General features: G+C 41.5%; 1 protein-coding gene across 4 annotated transcripts; it reads right to left on the bottom strand.

The window, feature by feature from the left end:
• Positions 1-3,427: 3,427 nt before the first annotated feature.
• Positions 3,428-16,036, bottom strand: FAM118A (family with sequence similarity 118 member A). 4 transcript variants are annotated; one of them, XM_074825622.1, is made up of 8 exons: positions 16,019-16,036; positions 13,164-13,219; positions 11,718-11,970; positions 10,279-10,500; positions 9,537-9,665; positions 8,509-8,794; positions 5,080-5,112; positions 3,428-3,656 (listed from the first exon to the last, which is right to left on the bottom strand). In XM_074825622.1, the coding sequence occupies exons 2-8, from the start codon at positions 13,208-13,210 to the stop codon at positions 3,556-3,558; spliced, it is 1,071 nt and encodes a 356-aa protein (XP_074681723.1). In that variant the 5' UTR covers positions 13,211-13,219; positions 16,019-16,036; the 3' UTR covers positions 3,428-3,555. The 4 variants fall into 4 exon arrangements, with proteins under 4 accessions (XP_074681723.1, XP_074681720.1, XP_074681721.1 ...); XM_074825619.1 differs by lacking the exon at positions 16,019-16,036 and adding an exon at positions 15,488-15,531; XM_074825620.1 differs by lacking the exon at positions 16,019-16,036 and adding an exon at positions 14,303-15,305.
• Positions 16,037-23,305: the final 7,269 nt, after the last annotated feature.

Here is a 23,305-nt window from a genome sequence, read left to right as displayed (position 1 = left end):
GCTCCAGTGCACTGTTTAGATGCACACCACCACTGGTCAAGACCTCTCCAGTTTCTTTTGTGTTCCAGCTGCACCTATTTGCCTCTAGATAAGATTCTTATTTCCTGTTTTTTTAAAACAAGATGCTGCAATCTGCCCATTATCGTATGTGTCCTTTGTGACACTCAGTGAGACTTGTCTTCCACTGCAACCTTATGAAAATAGGAGTTAATGTTACAACAGCTCATGATCTCTCTCTAGAGGTGTGATGTAACCTGGAAAAAATTCACCTTTGAGGTATTCTACCCCCACCAAAAGCAGAAAGAATAAAGCAGGTGTGAGTCTGATGCTGTACAGGTGGAACTTAGAAAGTTCTTAGAAAGAAGGATATTGGTTTCCAGTTGAGATTGTTGTTACGTAGCTGTGCTGGTACCCTCAGGTTTGTGTTGATGGCCGTGCTTCAGCTAAGAAGCCAAGTTAATGAAATTGGTTACAAAACCCTGTTTGAGAGAGCTCAAATCAGTTCCCCTGGCTTGTGTTCCACCTCAGTGTGAAGAGCTTTATTTGGTTTATGGTTGTTTGTAATTACATCTTCTTCTGTTGATATCCTGCCTTCCTTTTGTCCACCGTGCTGCTCACCCTTGTAACGCGTTGCTAATGCTGTGCTTGTGGTGTGTGTACAACATTTGGTGTCTGGACATGGGGTTACTGCGCAAGGAAGGCGTGGAATGTGTTCCTGGGGCAACATTTCAACAACATAAACGTGTCCACTTACACTCGAGATAAATGTTTATCAAACACTTAATGTTGCTGCCACATTTATTAAATAAAATTATTTACTCTTGAGTGCAAGTGCTAGCATCAGTCCCTTAATTCAGAATCCACTGACAGCTGTGGGAATACTTACAATAGTGTGAGGGATGACTAGAAGAGCAGCCTCTAGTGATTTGCAAACATCTCTGTTGCAAATACAGAAGTTCTGGGTTGGTTTGTAATTTTTAAACTATTTGCTAGGAACAGTTGGTTGAAATAGAAGAACACAGTAAAGAATTGAACAGTCTCAGTGGTGAAAGCTGTACATTTTAGCTACCATACAAGAATGGCCCATTTGGCTTTAAATATTTTATTAAAAGAGTGTATGTCCTATCAACTTCATTACACAGCTTGAGCGATAATAAATGGTCAACAGGCTTGTTTTCAGTAAATATCTTACTCCTGTTTTTTTAAAAAATTAAGTAGAAAAAGAGCCATCTACCATACAATCAGCAAACATTTAACATGCCAGTTTGTAGGGTTAGGTCTTTCATGGTCCTTGGTTATAATCTGAACAGGGCCTTAAACATGTTACTCTTTCAATTAGCAGATAAATGAACAGACAGGTTTCTGGTTCTGTCCCTTTTGACTGTATTTTAAACCCTGAGGTAGCTGCAAGGCAATCCCATGCCTAAAATGACTAAAATATATTCTTTGATGGGGGGGAGGGAACCAAAACCCAAACTAGGCATTTCTACCTTCTTATTGTGTATGTGAGGAATAAAAATAACCCCTTACTTAGTTATCTGCTTTTCAGGCTACACCTAAATGGCACCTGTGGAGGCTGTTGTGCAGTTCAGCAGCGTCTACAAAATGGAAGAATCACCAGTGTGATGTGTGGGCTGATCCTTACCAAAGGGGGGGTCTGACTTCAGGCACGAGATAAGGAGTTATATGACATACGACTTTAGGGTTGGGCTTAAATAACTGCAGTAATCAGGGCCATAAAAATAGTTCATCTGATTAATTTTGCTGCAGCTTGAAGAATTAGTCTAAGCCGATACGTTGGCATCCAAAAGAGCGTGCCTGGTCACTTCTCAAAACAGCCCATTCACACTGACTGGAGAAGCAAATCTTAAAGTCTCACAGATAATGCTACACATGATGCTAAAAGACTTAATTTTCAAGAGTGGTGTGTGGATAAATACAGTCTCTCAAAGGGAGACGATGAGTATGGGCTATATTTGGGCTGGTTTTGATTTTTACCTTTTAAAAAAACACAGCTGAAACCTTGAGAACTGATAGGTGAAGTCCTTAGCAATTATCTCACATACTAAACCCCCCAAGTATGATTTCCAGACTCTCAATTAGAGACAACTGGGTTTTCTTCTGGGGTAGAAGAGACAAGAGTCAGTGTGCCTGCGCTGTTTAAGATCGCTTTTCTAGGCAAAATCTGCAGATCTTTACCTACTTCAGACGAGGGACAAAGACTTCCGCACCACAAAAACTCTACCCCTCTACCCCTAGTTATTAGTCTAGAAAGAAGCAGGCCCCTCCCTTGTATGTATGTGTACAAAATGAAAAATTCACTGAACAAGCAGAAATTGCTTTTGTGACCTGGGAGTAAAGAGCTGACATACCCCAGTTCAGACAGAAAGCTCAGCTGAGAGCACCATCGCTTCCCCGCCGTGTCAACCCCCGTTAGATAGGATGTCAGAAGGTGTAACAGATCAAATCCCCAGCGAAGAGGAGCGGAGAAACCTGACCGAAGCGGCCCTCCAGGACTGCCAGCGAGGAACGTGCCGCTGTCAGAACAACGAACGCTCCTGATGGTGCTCTCTGGCAGACACGGAGGTGAGAGGCAGCTGGCTGGAAAATTACAGACTACCAGCATTAGCAACTAGACTGGTAATTATGTCAGTTTAGTGCTGAGACAACTTGGTGGTGGGTGAAGTAACAGCACCTCAGAAAACCACCGTTAACGCAGTGCCTGACCTTAATCCTTCGAGTCTTTAACTGAAGTCAAACGTGCTAGAAATTGTCTACAGATACATGATTAGACACTAACTGGTTTTAATTCTGCTGCATCCAGACTATCCATTATCTGCCTTCTGAGATAACCAGCAGCATACTTTATCATTTAACCAACCATTTTTAAAATATTTCCACAGAAATACACTGCAAGTAGGTCAGTAAGCCCCGACATCCACGTGGTATGTCCTTGCTGCTACCTTACTGTTGCATCCTCTTCTCCCCGTGTGATCTCACACCTTAACAGACTGACAAACAAACACTCATGCTGAAAATGTAAAATAAGCAGGTTATCATGATGTGGGTTCTATAAGTGTGGAACAACAATTTTTGCTCCTAACAGCTTAGGAATCTGGAGCTTGCGAGCAGTCTTGTGCTGACAGACCCCTGCAGAGTTCAACCTCCAGCAGCCGAACTGCAGTTCAGCTGATGAGAAAAGAGAAAACCATGTGAATGGCAACTCACAGATAGTTGCAGGTACGCCAAAAGTCATTTTTCACAATTCACACATTACCTCTGTTGTGGCTTCACTTGGCTTGAAGCACAGGCAAAGTTTCACCTGCTCCTAAATGCCTGCGCAGGTAGGGCAGTAGTATGGAAGTGCTTAGTGTGACTCGCAAGCTGTACGTACAGCACACATTGACAGCTCTAGAAAACAAAAGGCTAAAATACACAGTTTTTATTCCACTTAAAACCATGGAAATACTCAGTCTAAAACTTCCCATGCAGCAGACGTAAAACACCTACTGTTAAAAAGCTTCTGGGCTGGGTTCTCTTTGGGTGGGTTTTTCATTAAACAGTGGCTATACCATTATCTGACTGCTTGATTCTCTTAGGAGAGTCAGTGCCATTTTCTCCTAACTTCCTTTTGGCACAGTCCACACATGAAGTTCCTGTGGAGGGAAGGGGAAAATAAAAATTTAACATTGCTACATATGTGTGCTTTGTGTACTTTTTATTATAAGCACCAAATATTAAGATAAACAAAATACTGGTTCACTGAGGTTCTTGGATTTGGACTCTGAACTCTAACACTAACCCTACTGCAAGCCTGCACCAGTTCAGAGATCTCGAGCTCTTCCCCAACACTGAGCTGTGGTACTAACATATAAACCAGGAAGTAGCCAATTGTACAAAAAGCTTAGTTCTTGATTTTGGGTGACAATGCCTGGGGCGTTCAGAGGTGAGAAGCTTCCTCTAAAAAGTTTGGATCCCTTATTCAGAGGAAAAAAATTCTTGGTGTGAGCTACTGTTGAAAGTATAAACAGCACAGCTGGACATCAAAAGGGAAGGGAAATTCCTTCAAAATCAGGACATCCATCCCTTAAAACTCCAGATATAGTTTTTGCAGGCTATTATACAAATTTGTATTAAGGAATAATTATCTTTTTTCTTTTTACTTGCTATGTATTCCAAAATACAAGGCTGCTAAAATTACTTGTAAGGAGGGTGTTAGTAAGTCAGTGAAGGAGCTCTATGTTAAGTGGTACTGGAAGAAATTGTGCTCAAGTTTCTGGTTCCTTCTCCACTGATGCCTGATTGTACTTTACTGAAAAAGAGATTTATGAACTCATCTGAAAGACAGATAAGCTTAAAATCTAGCTGGGATTACAGAAGTGATCTCTGACTTCACAGCTGCCCACAAGTATCTTGGACCTTGTGTACTTTTTGACTGTGAAAAAGTGGGGAGTTTTCATTTCCTGCTGTGCCACAGACTCTGACATGCAATAATGAAATGATACTTTTATACAATTTTCATATTTGCAGCAGCAGCAGCACAAATACCTTCGAAGTGTAATCTTTTTAAGTTGAAGTGTGGTTTCACAGGGAAGTTTTCCTATTTTATACCAGAAATTGGAATGTATTACTGCTCTGCTTATACACAGAAGTATCAGAAAGATACACAAACAACAGTTAACCAAAAATTCACCTTCAGCACCACACGCTTAAGCTTGAGATTCACTTTTCTATGTCTTCTTAAGGAAAGCATTCAAAATAGCCAAATGTATGTTTGCAAATTTAAGCCAAAACCTCATGGGTGTTAGTATTACCTTAGAATACTCTGATCAGCATTAATAATTTTTTATATACATTTTATGGAGCTTTTCCAGTCTATTATTTGTCATTTTATTGACAGCAGTTACCTGCTAACATGCAGAAAGAAAGTAAGAGGGTAAAAACAGAATCTGTTAAACAGACTTTCCAAGCTAAATCAGAGGACTGCACAATAATCATTTAATTACTTAGTAAGACAGACTTATTTTTATCTCTCTGATAGATTATGGAACTTTCTGTGAAAATAACAACATTACTTACCCAACAGTGTTGTGCTGTCCACTCGATCAGCATCTAGAGAAGTGTAAGAGACAGAGACAGCTCAAGTGAACATGCAACAAGTTTTTATACTTTTATGCAACATCCCAAAAGGGCAAGGTTGTATTTGGAATCACAGGATGGTTTGGGTTGGAAAGGACCTTAAAGATCATCCACCCCCCCTCCCCTGCCATGGGCAGGGACACCTTCCACTAGCCCAGGTTGCCCAAAGCCCCGTCCAACCTGGCCTTGAACCCTTCCAGGGAGGGGGCAGCCACAGCTTCTCTGGGCAACCTGTGCCAGGGCCTCACCCCCCTCACAGGGAACAATTTCTGCCTTAGATCTCATCTAAACTTCCTCTCTTTCAGTTTGAAACCATTCCCCCTCACCCTATCCCTATCCCCTCCTCGCCCAGCCTGGATTTGTGCTGGGGATTGCCCCGGCCCATGGGCAGGACCTTGCCCTTGGCCTTGTTGAACTCCATGAGGTTGGCCCGTCCCCCCTCTCCAGCCTGCCCAGGTCCCTCCGGATGGATCCTTCCCTCAGCGTGTCCCTGCACCACACAGCTCGGTGTCGGTGGGAACTTGCTGATGCTGCCTCGATCCCGCTGTCCCTGTCCCTGACAAAGATGTTAAACTGGTCCCGACCCCTGAGAACGCCGCTCGTCACCGCTCTGCACTGGGACATGGAGCTGTTCACGGTGACTCTGCGTGTGACCATCCAGCCAATTCCTGATCCACCGAGTGCTCTGTCCGTCAGATCCACGTCTCTCCAGTTTAGAGACAGGGATGTCATGCAGGACAGCGTCAGACCTTTGCACAAGTCCAGGTGGATGCCATCAGTCACTCTTCCCTTACCCACCAGCGCTGTAACCCCGTTACAGAAGGCCACCAAACTTGTCAGGCACAATTTGCCCTTCATGAAGTCATGTTGGTTGTCACCAATCCCCTCTCTGTTTTCCATGTGCCCCAGTAAAGTTTCCAGGAGGATCCACTCCCTGATCCCACTGGGCACAGAGGTGAGACAGACTGGCCTCTAGTTCCCCAGCTCTTTTTTCCCTTGTTAAAAATGAGGGTTATGTTTCCCCTTTTCTAATCACTGGGAACTTCCCCAATCTGCCATGACTTTTCAAATATGACAGGTAGTGGCTGAGTCACTTCGTCTGGAGACTGAGAACTCCTGCAGGGCAGGAGTGCTGCAGCCCAGGCTCCCTCCAACCTGGTCCCCTCTGACAGCGAAGGACAGGCCCAGCAGTGCCTCTCCTCTGGTCAGGCTCTCCATCACCTGGACTAGGAAGTTGTCCTCAATGCACTCCTGTAGTTTCCTGGACTGCCTGCAGTTGGCTGTGCTGCTTTGCCAGCAGATGTCCAGGTGGCTGAAGTCCCCTATCATGATCAGGGCCTGCATTTCTCATTTCTTTTCATATAACCCTTTTAACAAACTCCTCCTGCTATTTTTTAAAAAAAGGGGTTGTAAATAAGCATGAAAAAAATGAAACCTGGCAGTTTGGTAATGTAAAGAGCAGTTACACACATTTGAGAAGTTTGATTTTGGAGCACAGGTCTGATGGGGAGCGGCTGAGGGAACTGGGGGGGTTTAGTCTGGAGAAGAGGAGGCTGAGGGGAGACCTCATGGCCCTCTACAACTCCCTGAAAGGAGGGTGCAGAGAGGGGGGATGAGTCTCTTGACCCAAGGAACAAGCGCCAGGACAAGAGGGAATGGCCTCAAGCTGCGCCAGGGCAGGGTCAGACTGGCTCTTAGGAAGGATTTCTTTGCAGAAGGGGTTGTTGGGTGTTGGAATGGGCTGCCCAGGGCAGGGGGGGAGTCCCCATCCCTGGAGGGGTTGAAGAGTCGGGTTGACCCAGCGCCGAGGGATCTGGTGGAGTTGAGAACGGTCAGTGTGAGGTTAATGGTTGGACTGGAGGAGCTTCAAGGGCTTTTCCAACCGAGATGATCCTGTGATTCTGTAATTTGAGGATCCTGACTTGTAAATGAGATCAAGATTTCAAAGTCAGGGTAAGGTCCCTCTTCTTGCAATATTATGCCAATCAGTAATTCCACCAAACAAAAAGGGGAGCATCATAGTCTGATTTTGCAGTCATTTCCATTTAGAGCTTATGTAAATGTATCTTACATTCTGGTTTGGGATCAATGGCTGCTTTGCAATAAATTGGATACACCAGACTCAACAGGCTTTAGACACTGCTCAGACTAAGTCCATGCGCCACATCCCTCAAGAGCAGCATGTCAAGAACAAACGAGCAGGCTGAGGCTTGTTCAGTGCCTGAAACTGCACCCCAACTCACTTTTAAGTGTCTACACTGCAGACAAACTTCCTGAAACCCAGAGGTTGTGCGAAACACTAAATGTTTTTTCGAGCCTTCAGGGAAAGAAAAATCTAATCCAGTCTAAATGTAATGTTCACCCAGTTACAAAACCCATTACAGAATTTGGGCGTACACCTCCAATTTTCTTTTAAGGAGGACAAGGAGAAGGTTCCTGCTATGCACCACTTGGGAGTAACTCTAGACAAAACACTTCACTGGCATGACAAACAGGAGAACTGTGAAACAGTACTCTTCCCAAGGTCAGTTACTCTAGTTATTTTCCTCAGCTCTCTGGATAAGCCACAGCAGAACTGTCCTTGTTTGGGAAACATTAAAGAAATCTCTTTCCTTCAACATATAGTTGTTGTTTTTCCCTGGGTTTGTATTAAAAGCTCATCATTCTTACAGCTAAAGGATTTTACAAGTTGAGAGACAACAGGATGGAAGGGAGCAGTGGGGGGAAGTAGGTGAATGGACCTCGTTAGTAAAATTCAGCTCCCTGTCGATGCAGGACTGTTAACCTTCAGCAAAGGTACGGAGTTATTTCCCATTTTAGCATTAAATGCCCTGTACAGAATGCCATTCACTGTCACAAATGGAGTATTATTCCACAGCCCCTTCCATTTTATTGTCACAAAACATCATCCTCACACTCAGGTTTTCTCCCCATTTGTTAAACCAAACACTACCGGGTGTCCTGATTTCATTTCCCATTCTATGCTTAATCAGATATTGTGGCTCAGCCAGCTCATCCCACCAGTTAATGCCTTCAATTCGTTTAGTCTCGTATTTCATATAATGCAATACTCAACATACTGAAGTAGTTCACGCCAAAAAAAATTACACAAAATAAACATCTTTACCAACCGCTCGCGAAAAGACAAATTCAGAATTAAAGATCAGATGTGCAAGAATCCCCAGACCTTACAGAAAGAAATCTGGCTACAATTTTGCCACGTGTTCCAGCTCCGCGTGCCACTCGTGAGCAACGCCGCCACCCGGGCCCACGCACGGGGTCAGCACCTCACACCAACTGCTGGTGGTTCTGCCATGGCATCCTGCCAGGGACCTACTCAAAATTTTCTTATTAAAGAGCATACATTACCTGGACTTTTCTGCTTGCAGATTTGAGCAGTCAGATCTTGTACGTACTCCGGGAATTGTTTAAAACAGTCGCCGTAGGACACTACTTTTATTCCGTGCAGCAGCATATCTGCCTGGAGCTTAAAAAAGTGGTCTTCATTTTCTTTAAGCACCAACATATAATGTTCTAAATCCACTTTATTCTTTACAGTGTAAAGAAAAAGAGCTTGGAATATCTGATCGCGCAGAGTCTCTCCACAGCCCAAAAACAAGAAAGACTTGGTTCGATACAAATTTTGAAGAACTCCCTGTTAAGAAATAGAAACACACAAGGGCTACATTTACTTCAGTAGTCAAAAAGCCAAGGTAAGAACTTTTAAAATATGTCAGATTTAAAAGAAGCAGCAGAGGAGACATCACTATTGAACTGAATTCAGCATGTTTTAGGATCAGGGCAAACTGACATTTCATAAGCACTGTTTCTACAAAAGAATTATATTCAAAATCAAAGTTACCCTACAAAATTAAGTACACACGTAAATATTTCCAGCAAGGGAATTCTAAATTGAAAGAATTATGATGACAGAATATTAGGCTCCCATTAGGTCATTCTGTAAATAAGGAAAATTAATATTCTTGACCAAATGTTTGACATCTTAAAATACCTAAGAGATGACATTAAATCCAGGATTGAGAGCTGGTAACAGCTTAAGCCCCTAAAAAAATGAATCCAAGCAATCAGTCGGTGAGGAATCCTTGTTCTGGTGTCTGGTATTTTGGGGCCAATGTTCTTCCAGGAGATGAATACAAAGAACTCTAGAATAACAACATACAGCTGAGGGTTTTGACTGTGACTTACAAAGCAGCAGTACACAAGAGCATGTTGCTTAGCAACATAGCTGGCTTCCTGAGTAACGCTGCCATTTTTCTGCGCCCTAATTATTTAATCTACGTGGTCTGACAAAACTTTAGCCTTAGGTAACGTCTGTGCCGTGATTACAATAGAAAAGTTTGGCCAAAGAGAGTAAAAATTTTAAAGATCACACGAACCATGACTTCAGGATCTTGAGTAACATCTTTGTATCCCGAGGGATCGAGCACCATTCCGCAGGGATCTGTATATAAGCCGTGAATATGAAGAACTCCGTATTTTATATGACCTCTTGCCCACTGAAGAACCTAAAGCACATCATGCACGTTACATTCTTTTGTTACACTATAATATCCTACAATAACCGAGATTCTGCAAAAATATACAGCTGGCCTAACTCACAAAACCACTTAAAGCCGAAGTAACTTCTTTTGTACTTTTCTGCAGCAAGAGATAATTTTAATCACTAATTACCCAGCTTGCTTTAAATTATAACGAAGAGGCGATTACTGATATTGAAAGTATCTCCGGCGTTTTGGTCTAAACAAGCATTCAACCAAGCAGCAAGTTCCAGCAACGCTGACGGAAAAGATACAAGCAGCAAATTAACTACCAGCTAGGTGAAATCATGTTTGTGATTGTAACCATTACTTCACGTAAATTAAGTAGGTGTGTGGGTTTTTTCCACGGAGTGGGGGGGGAAACTGGTTAATAAATGTGTCACTGAGATTCTCTTTGGTAACTGTTACCAGATTATTCAGAATAAAAAGACACGTAAAGTAACTATTAGCTTATAGATGTGCTTTACCAATTCAGAAGTTTCAGCCTTGACACTCTTTAAACAGGAAAACATCTTTCAATGAAGCTTACAAGCTGCCTTCTCTTATAATAAGTCTAAAAACGTTACTGCTCTCATCATACCTTATCCTTATCTTTCAAGTCTAAAGATTCCATAGGTTTACCCTGTTGCTGACCAAATATTTCAAGTAAATTATCATAGTTTGTGGTCAGAACCATCGTGCCTCTCTCCATGAGTCTCAGGATTGAGTGCAGAATGACAGGATTCTGAATGTGTTGTTCTAAATTATCAAACACCTCCATTAAGCAATCCTGGAAGAAGTTGGGCTTCGTATCCCCAGTACGCTGAAGAAAGAAAAAGAAGAACATTTTATAAGGACCACGTGCACCGTCAGAATCGCCTCCAACAGAAAACCCACATCATTTCTCTACTTAATGCCGAAGCATTTCTTTCAAAGAAGGCCTACATAGTGCACTAAAAGTCTGAATGTACAAAACCTCAAAACCAATCTCAAATCGTTCAGGTGCTCTTGCCTCCGCTTAATGCAGCTCAAAATAATAGTCTGGTTTTCTCAAGGAAGTTTGTAATACAGGTACAATAAAACAAAACCATTTTGCTACAGTTAAATCCTCACCCATCTCTTCTAAGCAAACACAAAGCTACGCTTTCCTAAAAGCCCAGAGTATCTGCTGAGACTGACAGGAACACGTAACAATTCTGTGAAACACACGAATTCCTACTCAATAAATTGTATTACACACAAAACAAACGGCTGTTTCTAAACCCAGTATAGTTCCTGGCCTAACTGCCTGGAAACCTCCCCTTTCTCAGTATGCTTTTAGTGCTTTGAAAATCAGTTAGCGAACTAAAATCATCATTCCCTGAGTCTGGGACATACTATTAAAGGGGAAATTTTGGGTTGTTTGTTTGTTTGGGTTTTTTTTGCTTCCTGGTTGAGAAAAACGTACTACTCATTAAATCTGCTGCAAAAGACTAAGCATACATGCAGCCTCCTCCTCTACACTTTGTGGAGCAGCTCAGCACACATTGCAAAACGCTCAACACATCCTACAACTTCGCAGTATGTATGTCACCCTAATTATTGCAGCTAGAAGACTATTAACACAATCTGAAAATCTCTGGAATCTAAAACAAACGGCTGAGAAACTGGGCATGGATGGACTGTCTTCAGCGAAGTGGCAGCAGTGATTAAGTCTGTGATCTAAGGCTGTCAGTAGGGTCAAGGTCTCCCTGTATTTTCAGGGTTTCTCTAGTTTTAGACAGCAGAGCGAAAAATTCCTCTTTCACCCCCAAGAAACGTTATGGTGAATATTTAATAGTCAGGACTCTTGCTTGCATTAATTATGATGAAAGCTTCCTTACACTAAAAAGCAAGGATTTTTTAGCCTCTCCAAAACGTACAGTGTACTGATTTCCATCAAAATATCAAATTTTACCAGAAAAAACTTCAAGTTATAGAAAGCTGAAAAGAATTTTTGTCAATAACAAACTAAAAGTATTAATAATTTTAGAAAGCAATGTAATTTACAAACATACTCACTGGTGACATTTTCCTGATGAGATCGTGTGCAACCACAAGCAGGTCTCTATCTTTGATTACTTTTTTACGGAATTCAGCAACGTCTCCCGGATGAAGCACCTCCAGCTGTTCGGCTGCTTCGATTACAGCCTCGATGCAGCTTCTCCAGGAGCACAGCGCAGGGATTCCTGGGGCCACTGCAGCACTTACCCCAGTTCCAATTACAAGAAGAAGGTCTCGAGGTTGCTTTCTTATTAGACTTTTTAAGAATTTTCTTTAAAACAGAAAACAAAAACCTTTATTTTTTTACAGCACACTTTTTTGACTTGTCTGAAGATCTCATGACTGACTCCAGAAGCCCAGAGGAGCTATCTACACTTGTGCAAAACACGAACCAACCAAAAGGAACTGCTCTCCACTTCTACCCTGAAGAACAGTATTGGCAGCAGTTCACAGCCTTCCCCAAACCCACAACGTACTTCAATTCTTCTTGGCACTTCAGACAACTGTGCGTAATTAATTTAAGCCAAAAGACGGCAACAACTTCAAATCACTAGTGTCTGTGAGATCCAAACTGACAATGACCAGTTTTCAGTCCACTGGGCTACCCAAACATCACTTCAAATGAAATTTTGGAAAAAGTAGTCAAAGGAGTGTCCAATGATTTACTTAATACACGTCTGATAGAAAGTAAATAGAACTATTTCAAAGGGACAAGTCACAATATTTCAAAGAAACATATTTTTGTTTTTCTGGGAAAAAGCAGTATGTTTGATTCTCACTTTAGGATGCATGAACATAAGAAAACAGTTATGCTTGTTCAGATCAAGGGATCCTCTAGCCCACGATTCAGATGTTACTAACCACAGATTACTCTCAAAGTAAGAAACGGCCGAGAAGGTCTGGCTTTCATGATTACTTTGCAAAGAAGTGAAAATGCACTTAAATCATACAGTGAAATCACTGTATACAAACGAGGATTTCAGTAATACAGAACGTTAGAACTCTCTTGACTTTCAAAACTACCTTTACAGATTTTTAATTCCTGTTAATCTGGTAATATGGATGTTTAACAGCTCTTATTTCACAATCATCTGAAACCATCTAGCTAAAAGCATAATGTTTAACTGGAAAATGGCCTCAGGCAAAGCAATTAATAAGCATGTAGATAAGGTTGCTAGCTAATGCCTACAAAGAATATGTTGCTGATAATCCCCATGTAGCCTTCCTGCTACATTCAGCACAAACTGTTTCCTCTCAGCAAGTATATAATATATATATTATATATATTCCTCACAAACAGCTTAACTGAGTATGAAGCACTCAGCAGAAAAACTACTTTCTGGGATCGTTTCAAGTTTAAGCATGATGTTGTTCCTCTACCCAATTTTCAGTAATACATTTCCACTTGTGTTTTCAGATTTTCATGAAGAGACAGTTTTGTAGAACCTTTGCAACGTAAATTACCTGGATTTCTGCTCACTTCTAATTGTTGATCGTTCTGATGAATCCATCTCTGAGCCCTAAACAAAACAAAAAGTCAAGTCACTCTTAAGGCTTCTACCTTAAAAAAGGCCAAAATGAAAACCGGATGTATTAGTTAGCATTTTCTATTTATTCTTATCAAGTATTTTAAAATCAAGACTCTGTATGTGACATCCCAGTTAAGCAACGCACTGACAGAAACAAAGCTGACAAGTGGGAGTGTGTAAACCGACCACAGCTCTATTTAAGATCAGTCAACTGATGTTTTGAAGTTAACAGAGATACGGCTATTCATGCAGCTGAAAAATAACTGTGTCTAAATTCACAATAAAATTTATTATACCCACTAAAATGATAATTCATTTCAAGTAAATGAATGGATGACTCGAATTTCTTTTTTTCATAATAATCAGTTGATTCAAACATGTTTGTGGAAAACAGACTTTTGCAACACAGGATCACGAGAGGCCCTCTGCCAGCCACCTGGCTACTCTAACAGACCATATAGCATGAAATACTTCCTTCTCAGCAGGTATTTTAAACACAGACTTATTTCTGTATCATCTATACGGTCTTCTGTCTGAAGCATAAGGAGGACTGCATCTTGGGAAGAGAATTTGATTACAATCCCCAAGTTTCACTACATTAATTCCGGGGTTTGTTTTTATAAGGATGTGTTGTTTGTTTGCCTTTGAAACACTTCTTAGTTTGTGGTTGTGGAGATTGCAGAGGGCAGACCCTAATCCCTCAAATAAGCATTCTGCCAGACCCTATGGCTCATAAAGCTACTTGCCAGCTCTCAGGTTCACACACGGGAAGCTGATTTGGAAGCAAGAGGCCTAAATATGGAGATCATATAACTGAAAAAAACAAACAAACAAACAAACAAGAAAAGAACAAAACCAAAACACCCCACCCTATGATAGAGGGACATCAGCATTTCCGAGGAAAACACACAGATTTCTTCTGCAAATGCACCCAGGATGTCTTTTCAAGTGGAAAAATCTTTTCTTGTGATATTTATTTTCTCCATGCTCCCTTCATTCACCGACAGCATCCTACAAAGATGCTGCACCATCATTTGAAGAACATTCACACATTCAAAATTCAGAATAACCTACCTAGAGCAAAACTCTTCAAAGTCGAGAGAACAAGATTCCTTTATATATGGAAAAGCTGTAAATTCACATTGCAAAAATGACACACGAAGGAAGCACAACTTATTTATTCTGGAGAAGACTGTATTATTTTATAACCCCACACAGCGAAGTATTGGGGAAAGAATCCCCAAGAAAGCTTTACTGATGACCAAAATTCATAAAATAAATGTCTCACCGCAAGACGCTCTCAGTACCAACTTTTTAGACCTCATTGTTTCCTTTTAATCCCTTCAAGTTGCTTCCTGGATGCAGAAGCTGTGCAAATAAGTGGCAGCAATTATCATTGACCCGGAATAGCTAATTGGCTCTAAATGATAAAGTTCAGATTTCTCCATGCCTTCGAGTGCTGCGTAATCGTGACTAAACTTGAATATTCTCTTCCTAGATGTAATAAACGCTTCTTCAACGAGCGTACCTAGAGAAACGGGACCTGGGCACCAGCATTCAACACCGGTTGACTTTTAAGAAGACACGTTGGACTAAGCAAAGGCGTTGCTTTCCAACCACCTTTGCTCGGGCCAGCCTGGAAATCGCACCCCTAATCCAGACACACCTGAAAGCGCTCATCTTACTCCAAACACAAGGAGGGTTCATCAGAACCAATTCTAATTTTCTATTTCCCTCCTGTTCAAGAAAGCGAGTTTTATTTAAGGATCTATCCGTGAGGTAAGAGCTCTATTCCCTGAAACTTCCAAGTCAATGGTTCGATTGAACCAAACGATTTTTCCAGTTTAATCGCCGAAAACAACCTTAAATATTCAAGGCAAAGGAAGCGCCGGGCAGAGGAAAGGCTCTTTCCCCCACCCAGCCCGCGTAACCGCTGAGTCTCTCTGCAAAAAAAAAAAAAAAAAAACCCAAACCGGGAGCATCACGCTGGGCAGGAGAGTGGAATTAAACCCCCTCTCCCCCGCCGGTAACCGAACATCCCCCGCCAGCACATCCCGCCGGCACTTCTCCCCCCTCACACGGCGGGGAAGGGGAGCCGGGGCCCGGCCTGTCCCCCGCCGCCGCAGCCGGGCCGCGCTCAGCCCTGCGGCCGCCCGCCCTCACGGCTCTGGAGGCGCCGGGGACACCGGGGATACTGGGGATACCGGGACCGTCGTGTCCCCCCCTTCCCCGCCCAGCACCCGGCTCCCGCGCCGTTACCTCATGGGCGCGGCCTCGCTCTGCCCCGCTCCCTCCGCCGAGCGCCCCCCGCCGGCTGCGAAACAACCGCCCCGGCAGAAAAGTTCCGCCCCAAAATGGTTCCGGCCCGGCGCCGGCGGGAACCCCGCGGGTTGGGTTGGGGGGTGAGGGGAGGGGGGTCTCCCCGTATTCAAATCTTCTTGAGAAACGCGAAGTGTTTCACCCCAACTTGGGCAGCGGAGGAGGACAGGGACGTTCCCCCCCCCCCCCCCCCCCCCCAGGCGCGCTCCTCTGCCTGGCTTGGCTCCCCAAATGGGGAGGGGTGATGTCCGCGCACCCCTAAAAAATACTCAAAATTCTTTACAGGCGAAAATACAAATCAGCCCTCTGCGAGTCCGTGTGAAATAGAAAAATGACTTCTCAGCTACAGCAGAAAGGGAAGCGATTAATGGGGTTAGTGCGATGAAAAACTTCGAGATGATGGAAGTCCTGAAGGTGAAAAGAGGGTGAGGAGAGAGCAAAGCAAACCCGAAAAAGCGATGGCGGAGTTACCTGCCGTGGCTCTGCCGGCGGCGGGGCTTGCGCGGGACTTGCGCGGCTGCGCTGAGCGAGGCGTAGAGCCGCGGGAAGCCGCGGTGGGTGACAGCAGGTGACAGGGGATCTGCAGCCACTGCAAGGCCGCCTCCTCAGCTACTCGCGTTTGGAAGCCAATAGCCAAAGCTCTCCTCCTCTCCAAACTGCTTTGCTTCTTTTTTAAAAAAAAAAATAGGTTTTAATCACTTAAAGCCAAAGCCCAGCCACTCAAAGGTGCTTTGCTGCGGTGTGTTAAGGCATTTGATTAATATTTAGCTCAGTTCCCCCATATTTTCTAGCAGCAGTGCCCAGCTTTCCCTGCAACACCACGAAATGAGGCAGCTGAGTGTGTAAACCAGACACTCAGATCTGTAAAACTGAGCCTAAGGATGCTACTGCAGAACTGTACCTCCAAGTTCCCGTGGGAAAACCGTGTGGAAAACGCCTCACTCTCTGATTTTAATTTCTTAACTGGAGTTTTCAAAACTACTCGTGGTACCGTTTTAAACACTTTTGACAACTCAAAGTACTTGTTGGTGTAAGTTTCCCAAATGTAGGTCTTAAAAGATTTTCTTTGCTTCTGTAGTCAGTCAGTTCTATTGTTTTGGGGTACACTCAGGATTCACAGGTTTTGCGTGCCTAAATTACAGATTTGACCACTCTCTTTTGTTCGTTAAATGTCAGTGTTGTGTTGATATTCTGGTATAGTTTTAGGAAGAATTTTGGTAAGGATGGCCAGTTTTGCAGATGAAACAGAAACCCACTGTTTTAACTCCATATCCCATGTTACTTTTGGCAAGAATAGATGTGTTGACCGTGCTGACTTCACTAACTTTCAATTTGCATAAGAACACTGTGTCCTTGTGAACTGTCTGTGTAATATTCCCTAGACATCACTTCTCACTTTGTCATTTTTTTATATTACTATGTTGCACTGTCCCTGGAAAGGCTTAATAAGTGTTTGAAGAATCATATTTGTAGCGATAAGGAAGATGGAGGACAGGGTCAGAGAGAGCAGGAAGGGTGAGTTCAGTCTCACCTGAAAACTGAACTTTGGCTGAGTTAGAGCAGCTCTGCAATGCTGCTGGCTCTTTGTCTCCCACCCATCACCACTGCCAGTCAGTCAGGAAGGTATTTTAACACGCTGATATTTAGGGTTCAGTAAACCTGAAGGTCAAAGATCCTGTGTTTTAAAAGAACCAGGTGATATTCTTCTCCCTAAACCCCAGTAACTCTGTGACATCCAGCTTGGAATGCCATTTGACACTGCACTGTAATAACATTGGAATGTATTGCTAAAGAATTTGCTGACTATTTTGTCAGCTGTAGATAGGAGACACAAAATATTGTCCTGAGCTTGAGACTCAAGGTTAGACCCACCCTGTAGATTTACAATACCTAGTCTTCTTCTTTGTTTCGCATTAATTTAAGAAGTAATATGAGAGGAAATATTTGTGAAGAAAGGCTTCCTTGAAAGCTTTTCCATTTTTCAGTCTGAATCAATTAATCTGGTAACTGTTATTACCTTTTCCTGTAAGTCTTGCTCCTTTTCTATCCTATAATAACTATTAATTAAAAACCCCAACGGCATCACAACAATAATAAATTACATAAGCTCTGGATTCCCTTGCAAGGGGCTAGGAAAGTCACTAAGAACAAAGGATATCAATACTTTCCAATCAAATACGGTACAAAAGTAACCATAAATCGAAAGGAGGTTTAGTACACTTTTCCAAATGTACAACAAGGGGTAACAGTGTATTATTTTCCATTACATTTCCTTGTTGTAATTTGAAATGTATATGATGGAGACGAGCAAACAAGAAAAACTGGCATAAAGTTCAGCAGCAAAAGTCACAGAAGAAGATGCTGAAGTGTGTTGAAACCTGCAGAATTTGAAATAGGAAGGAGTATCTTTCAAGAAGCAGTGAAGAAAGGAAAGTAGTGTTGCTCCAATCAAGAAACTCTGAGGTAAAACACGTACTTCAAATAAAATACCTACAGAAGCTTACCCCGTGGTTCAACCCAAGAGTCCTCTCTCATAGTAAATGCACATGTTTATCCAAGTGCACTAAACAATACCTAAACCCAGTTGCTTATTTTGGGCTTTCTTACAGACTTTGGAAATATTACTGGACGTGATGTAATCAGGATAAGAAGTGGGGCTGTTGGTTTTGGCTGGAAGAGGCAACACGTGTGTCTGATTACTCAGCTGTGGTTTTATGCACCGAGATGCACTGTTGATTTACTTTTGCCATCTTGCTGTTTAATAAGTTATGATAAAGTAAATCCCAGTATACATTATGCCAGCACCTGCTGGTTTGGAAGAAAACAAGTAAAACTCATCATGAAAGTTTACTGAGCTTGCTGAAAAGTATCTTTAAGACACCAACTAACTCGTGTCTTATTTTTTTTCGTAGCAGGAAGCTGGTTTGCCCCTGCTGATTGAGATAAAATTCCTTCTACATGCACATTGGAACCACCAGTTACTCCTTGATAGGTGATTACTTTTTTCTACCTCGGAGCTGACTGGATCTCACTAGTTTGTCATCTTTATAAACAGAATAGTTTATAAATTGCTTTGAAGAAAGATACTATCAGTAATTCAAAGTATGTTTTCAAAACCCAGTGTCAGTTCACTTAGAGTTTACCTAAGATGGAATACAGAGATTAATTTTCAAAGACAACCTTTTAATATTTACTTCCAGCACTGTGTGCATATAAGCTCTGCAGAGTGACACAATCTGTAAAATAATTCTGTATGTAACTGCAGGTGTACACTAGAGTTTATTTTCAAAGCTGCCAAGGGACAAGCACATCTTCAGTGCCAGATACCAGCAAGGTCTCCCTACAGTTGGCTTTTACAGAGCATAACTACGTGCAAGTTCTGCAAGACCCTCACACTGTCTGAATCGCAGTCAGTATTCTTCAGAGTGAACAGTCTGCTGTTGCTGTCCTGTGCTTTCAGCTACAGCTTTGGGGGAAATTCTTTTGAGGTCTCTTTTGAATAGTAAAAGGCTTTAATAGATTTGACTCTACACTGAATATAGGACAAAATGCCAGAATATCATTTCATAGTACACTCCCTTTTAGGATTAAACACCTGTTCAATCCTTTTACCATGGCTTTTTTTTTCGCCAATAATAAAGTAAACTAATAATTAACAATTATTAAGTTAACAATTATTGGCTTATTAATTAATAATAAATTAATTCCCATAATGGAAATCCATTTTCTAGGGTCCAGTAACATTAGCAGCAGTGAGAGTGTAACCATTTCATTATAGTCATGTGGAAAAAATACATATTAAAAAGGGTAAATAATGGGAGAAGTGAGCTCTGTCAGGTGCAGTCTTTCTGACCTTGAATTTAGTATGAGCTGTTCATAACGAAGTCTGAATACATGAGTTTGCTTTGAAAATCTAAGGAGTGTAACTGCCTGGAAGTCCCTTGATTAAATAGGTTGTCTTTTGCACCTTTCTGACAAAAAAAAACCAAAGGAGCTCTGTCACAAGGTCCTTATCTGTTCTGAACAGCAACAATGTGAGAAGCAATGTGAAAGGGAGAAAAGCCATTTCGAGGGAGAGGCAGAACTGAAATGGAAAAAAAGGAGCAAAACCAAAACCAAAGACAGTACAAAAAAAAAAAGGGGGAAAGAGAAAAAGGGTAAAAGGAAATAAAACATTATAGAGACTGGAAGGAATGGATTTAAATCAAGCAGATTACTGCAAAGAATGGGCAGAAAGCCAAACAGGAAGTTGCAAATACTTAAATTTTGCTTGAATAAGTTACTGCTGTTAAAAAACATAACTAGGTCAGAGAAATGAACCTTGAGAATATTACTTTAAGAACCTGCTGGTGAATTGACATAAAGGTCTTTCTTGGTTGATCAAGTATCAGATGTTGAAATGTTTGCCAAAATATTTGCAGAAATAAAATGTAATAGGGACAAAAGCAGAGGTGTTACTCTGCTCTGTCAGAACATATTACTTGCGGTACTAAGTAATTAGGGGTTTTTTTTCTGCTTGGCTGGGCTTTTGTGGTCCAGGAATATGTTTATTTATATATTTTGTGGACCTAGGAATATATTTAACAAGCCTAAAAACACAATCAGCAAGCAGAGAGCTTATAACCTGCATCCAGTATGCAACTACAGAAGTGCAGTGGAGAAGCACAGGTTAAGGTCTTGGATTTCTCTTGAGCTGCAGCAAAAAGGAGCCCTGAGGACAGGATCCCTGTGACCCTGCACGACGGTGGCCAGGCACTGTCTGACCCAGAGTACGAGGGGCACTGCAGAATTGTTTGCATAATGATGCTGTTGACTGCCCAGATCTCACCTTATTTCCTAGTAAACAAACTTTTGCTTTGAGGTGGTTGGTAATATGATCTCTCCCATGGCTTAAATAGTTGTGCCTCACTCCTCATGTGGGGTACAGCTGAGGTTACCTGTAACTCCTGTGAAGGGAATTCTGCAAGGGAAGCTCCAAATCTAGCACTAAGTCCAGGGATGTGAGCCAAATGAAATATTACTTAAGAAGCAAAGTTCTTTGTATCCAGCCAGCTGCCATGCCTTAAACCGTGTAGTATGCCTGAAGAGAAATGAAGCATTATACCACGTTGACGTTACACCGGCTTGGATTAACATCACCAACAGATGAGAACCGTATTACGTGTCGTACCGATTTTTGGCGGGAGATCTCACTTACAAATCTCATTTAGTCCATGTTGTAACAGAGTGTTTTGCTATAGCGTATGCTCTCATTCCACTAAAGATTACAGATCCCAGCCCAGGGATATTTGGACATTTACCTTCTATTTTTTTATTTGAGCATCTGGGCCCTCACACAGAAGCTCACAGATAGTGTATCACAGAAAGAAGACATTCAGGCAGGATTACCAGAGCAATGTCTTCAGGCCTCAGCTTTAACTACTTGAACACTGTGTAACCCATCAGTGCTTCAAAAGTTATGATATGAAGGTCCTGCATTCTACAGAAGAAAAACAGCTATAAAGTTACTTCTGAATTTTAATATTTTACTAGAATATACTACAATAAGAAATTGCTCTAAGAAATTTTCAGTCTGTTGTTCTGTTAATTGGCTCTGAATCACTTTAACTAGATGAGGCATAAAAGGCTCCTTGATCTCCAGTTTTACTGGATTTCTCATGCAAGTTGTCAACTCCAGCACTGACTCAGCACAATATGACTCTCTCCAGAATTTCTACTTCTTAAAAAGAAACAATAAAAGTAGAATTAGGTTTATTCTACTAGTGAAATCTTGATTATAGCAAATGGTAGTTAGTTTGTGGGAAACTTTTAAAAAGTCAGCTTTCTAATAAAAGGCTGCCTGTCCTGCTGCATCCCTTAGAGTGACTCATAGCAGTAGAGATGAGGAAAACAAAAAAAAAAATCAAAACCAGTTTACCTATGCAGTGTGTTCCAGGTTGAAAAATTTCCTGAAAAAACTGAAAAATCCCAATACCTCCAGGTGGTTTCACCTAGGTGTTAGTCCTGTTTTTTGTGGAAAGATAGTTAAAAGGTTTGGGTAACAGGAAATTCCCAAGATTTCAATCTCGTTCAGGCTCATGGTTCATTTTCAGTCGTTATCTCCTCACCTGCTAGCTAGAGCAAATATTGCACTGCACACCATGAGATGCCAGAAGAAATCCTGTGCAGTGGCATTCTATTACTCCTACGTAAAAGGCTAAGATTTGATTTGGTGTCTTGAAAGCGAACCAGCACTGTGTTTAAAGCTTTTCAAGCGTTCTAGTCCAAAAAGCCACTGCCTTTTATTTTTCACTCTTCAACTTCTCAGCAAACCAAAAAGCCAGTCTTTTGATTTCTCTGCCACAAGAGATCTGTAGAAATAATAAAATCTGCACTATCACTAGACTGGACAGCAACATGCACCACAGATATCTGCCTGGTTGACATTTATCAAGGATATTTGCAAAGACGGGCATCTCAGAAGTATTTCCTGGAAAGGCATCAGAGTATGTTGTAGTAATGCAAGGCTGTTAACAATCACAGCAAGATCAAATTCAGTCTGCAGCCATCCTGTTGTGGGCTGTGTTCCTGTTACATAGCACAAGCTGCAGAAATTGGTATTTGGGCAAGGGAATCCACAACAACAGAGAGTATACCTAGAATTTGGTGCCCATAGGTAAGTCAGTGAGATCTTTTGGCCATACTAAAATAAAATTCAAGGAAGGCAACAACAACAAAACTGTGCTGGTTTTCTGATGACACAGAAACTTAAATGATGTAAGTACTTGTAACTTAGTCAAATCCCTATTTGAATAGTTCAGTTCTGTTTAACTTCCTCTAGTAGTTTTAATTGGATTCCTCCTGTCCACATGCTTAAACTGTTCCATGATTTTATACAGGAAAATAGTGAGTAAGTTTAGAAAGAATCCCTTGGGTTTACAAGTCCAGTTCTGTATTTCAGCTGTATTATTAAATCAAAGTCGCACTGGTGGGCATAGCAGTCATTATCTGACTTAAACACTTTGGAATGAAAGCGTTAGGTAAATATAATAATAATTCATATAAAAAGGGTAATTTAAGGGACTGATAGTGAACAGAATAAATTACTTAACTAGAGGCTGAAGAGAATTGCAGACTAACTTGGAGAAACCTACTGCAAAGTTTGCATGTTAATATAAATTTAATATTTAAATTTAATACAAATTTAAATAAATCCCTTGCAAAATGGTTAAAAGGACATTACAGTAAGGTTCAAGCTCAAACGCTTGCCTATGCAACCCTGATTTGCTTCACCATGGATTCTCATTACGATCCCACTTTATAGGAACACATACTTCTTTCCCCCATCCTACCTCTCCGTCTTTTAGTACATAGGATGGATGGTGTTTGCTTCAAAAATTTTTCTCATTATTGTCAAATGTACAATGTTTGCACTTAATATAGTGCACGTTCTCTAAACCGCCTCTGAAGATGAAGCTATTTATTTATCTGCAATGAAATATTTTCTTTATACAATGTCTTGTCATTTATTTTTCAACGTCCTGTGAGATGAGAGGAAATTTATCTCTCTTTGACTGATGGGAGAAAAAATTACATGTATAGAAATTAAAGTAAAATAATATTTATTAATTTGGTTGCCTATTTTTAGGTTACTAGAATCTGCTTTGTTCTACTACTTTGCATTTTATAGTACCTGAAATATTCAAAGCACAGTTACCACTGACTACAGCAGTAGCTGGGAGCGTTAAGTATTTGTCCAAATCAGATCTGGATCCTCAA

This window comes from Strix aluco, chromosome 5, assembly GCF_031877795.1.
Source record: "Strix aluco isolate bStrAlu1 chromosome 5, bStrAlu1.hap1, whole genome shotgun sequence".
Taxonomy (NCBI): Eukaryota; Metazoa; Chordata; class Aves; order Strigiformes; family Strigidae; genus Strix; species Strix aluco.
The sequence above is the reverse complement of the archived record's forward strand: the minus strand, read 5'-3'. Positions and strand labels throughout refer to the sequence as shown.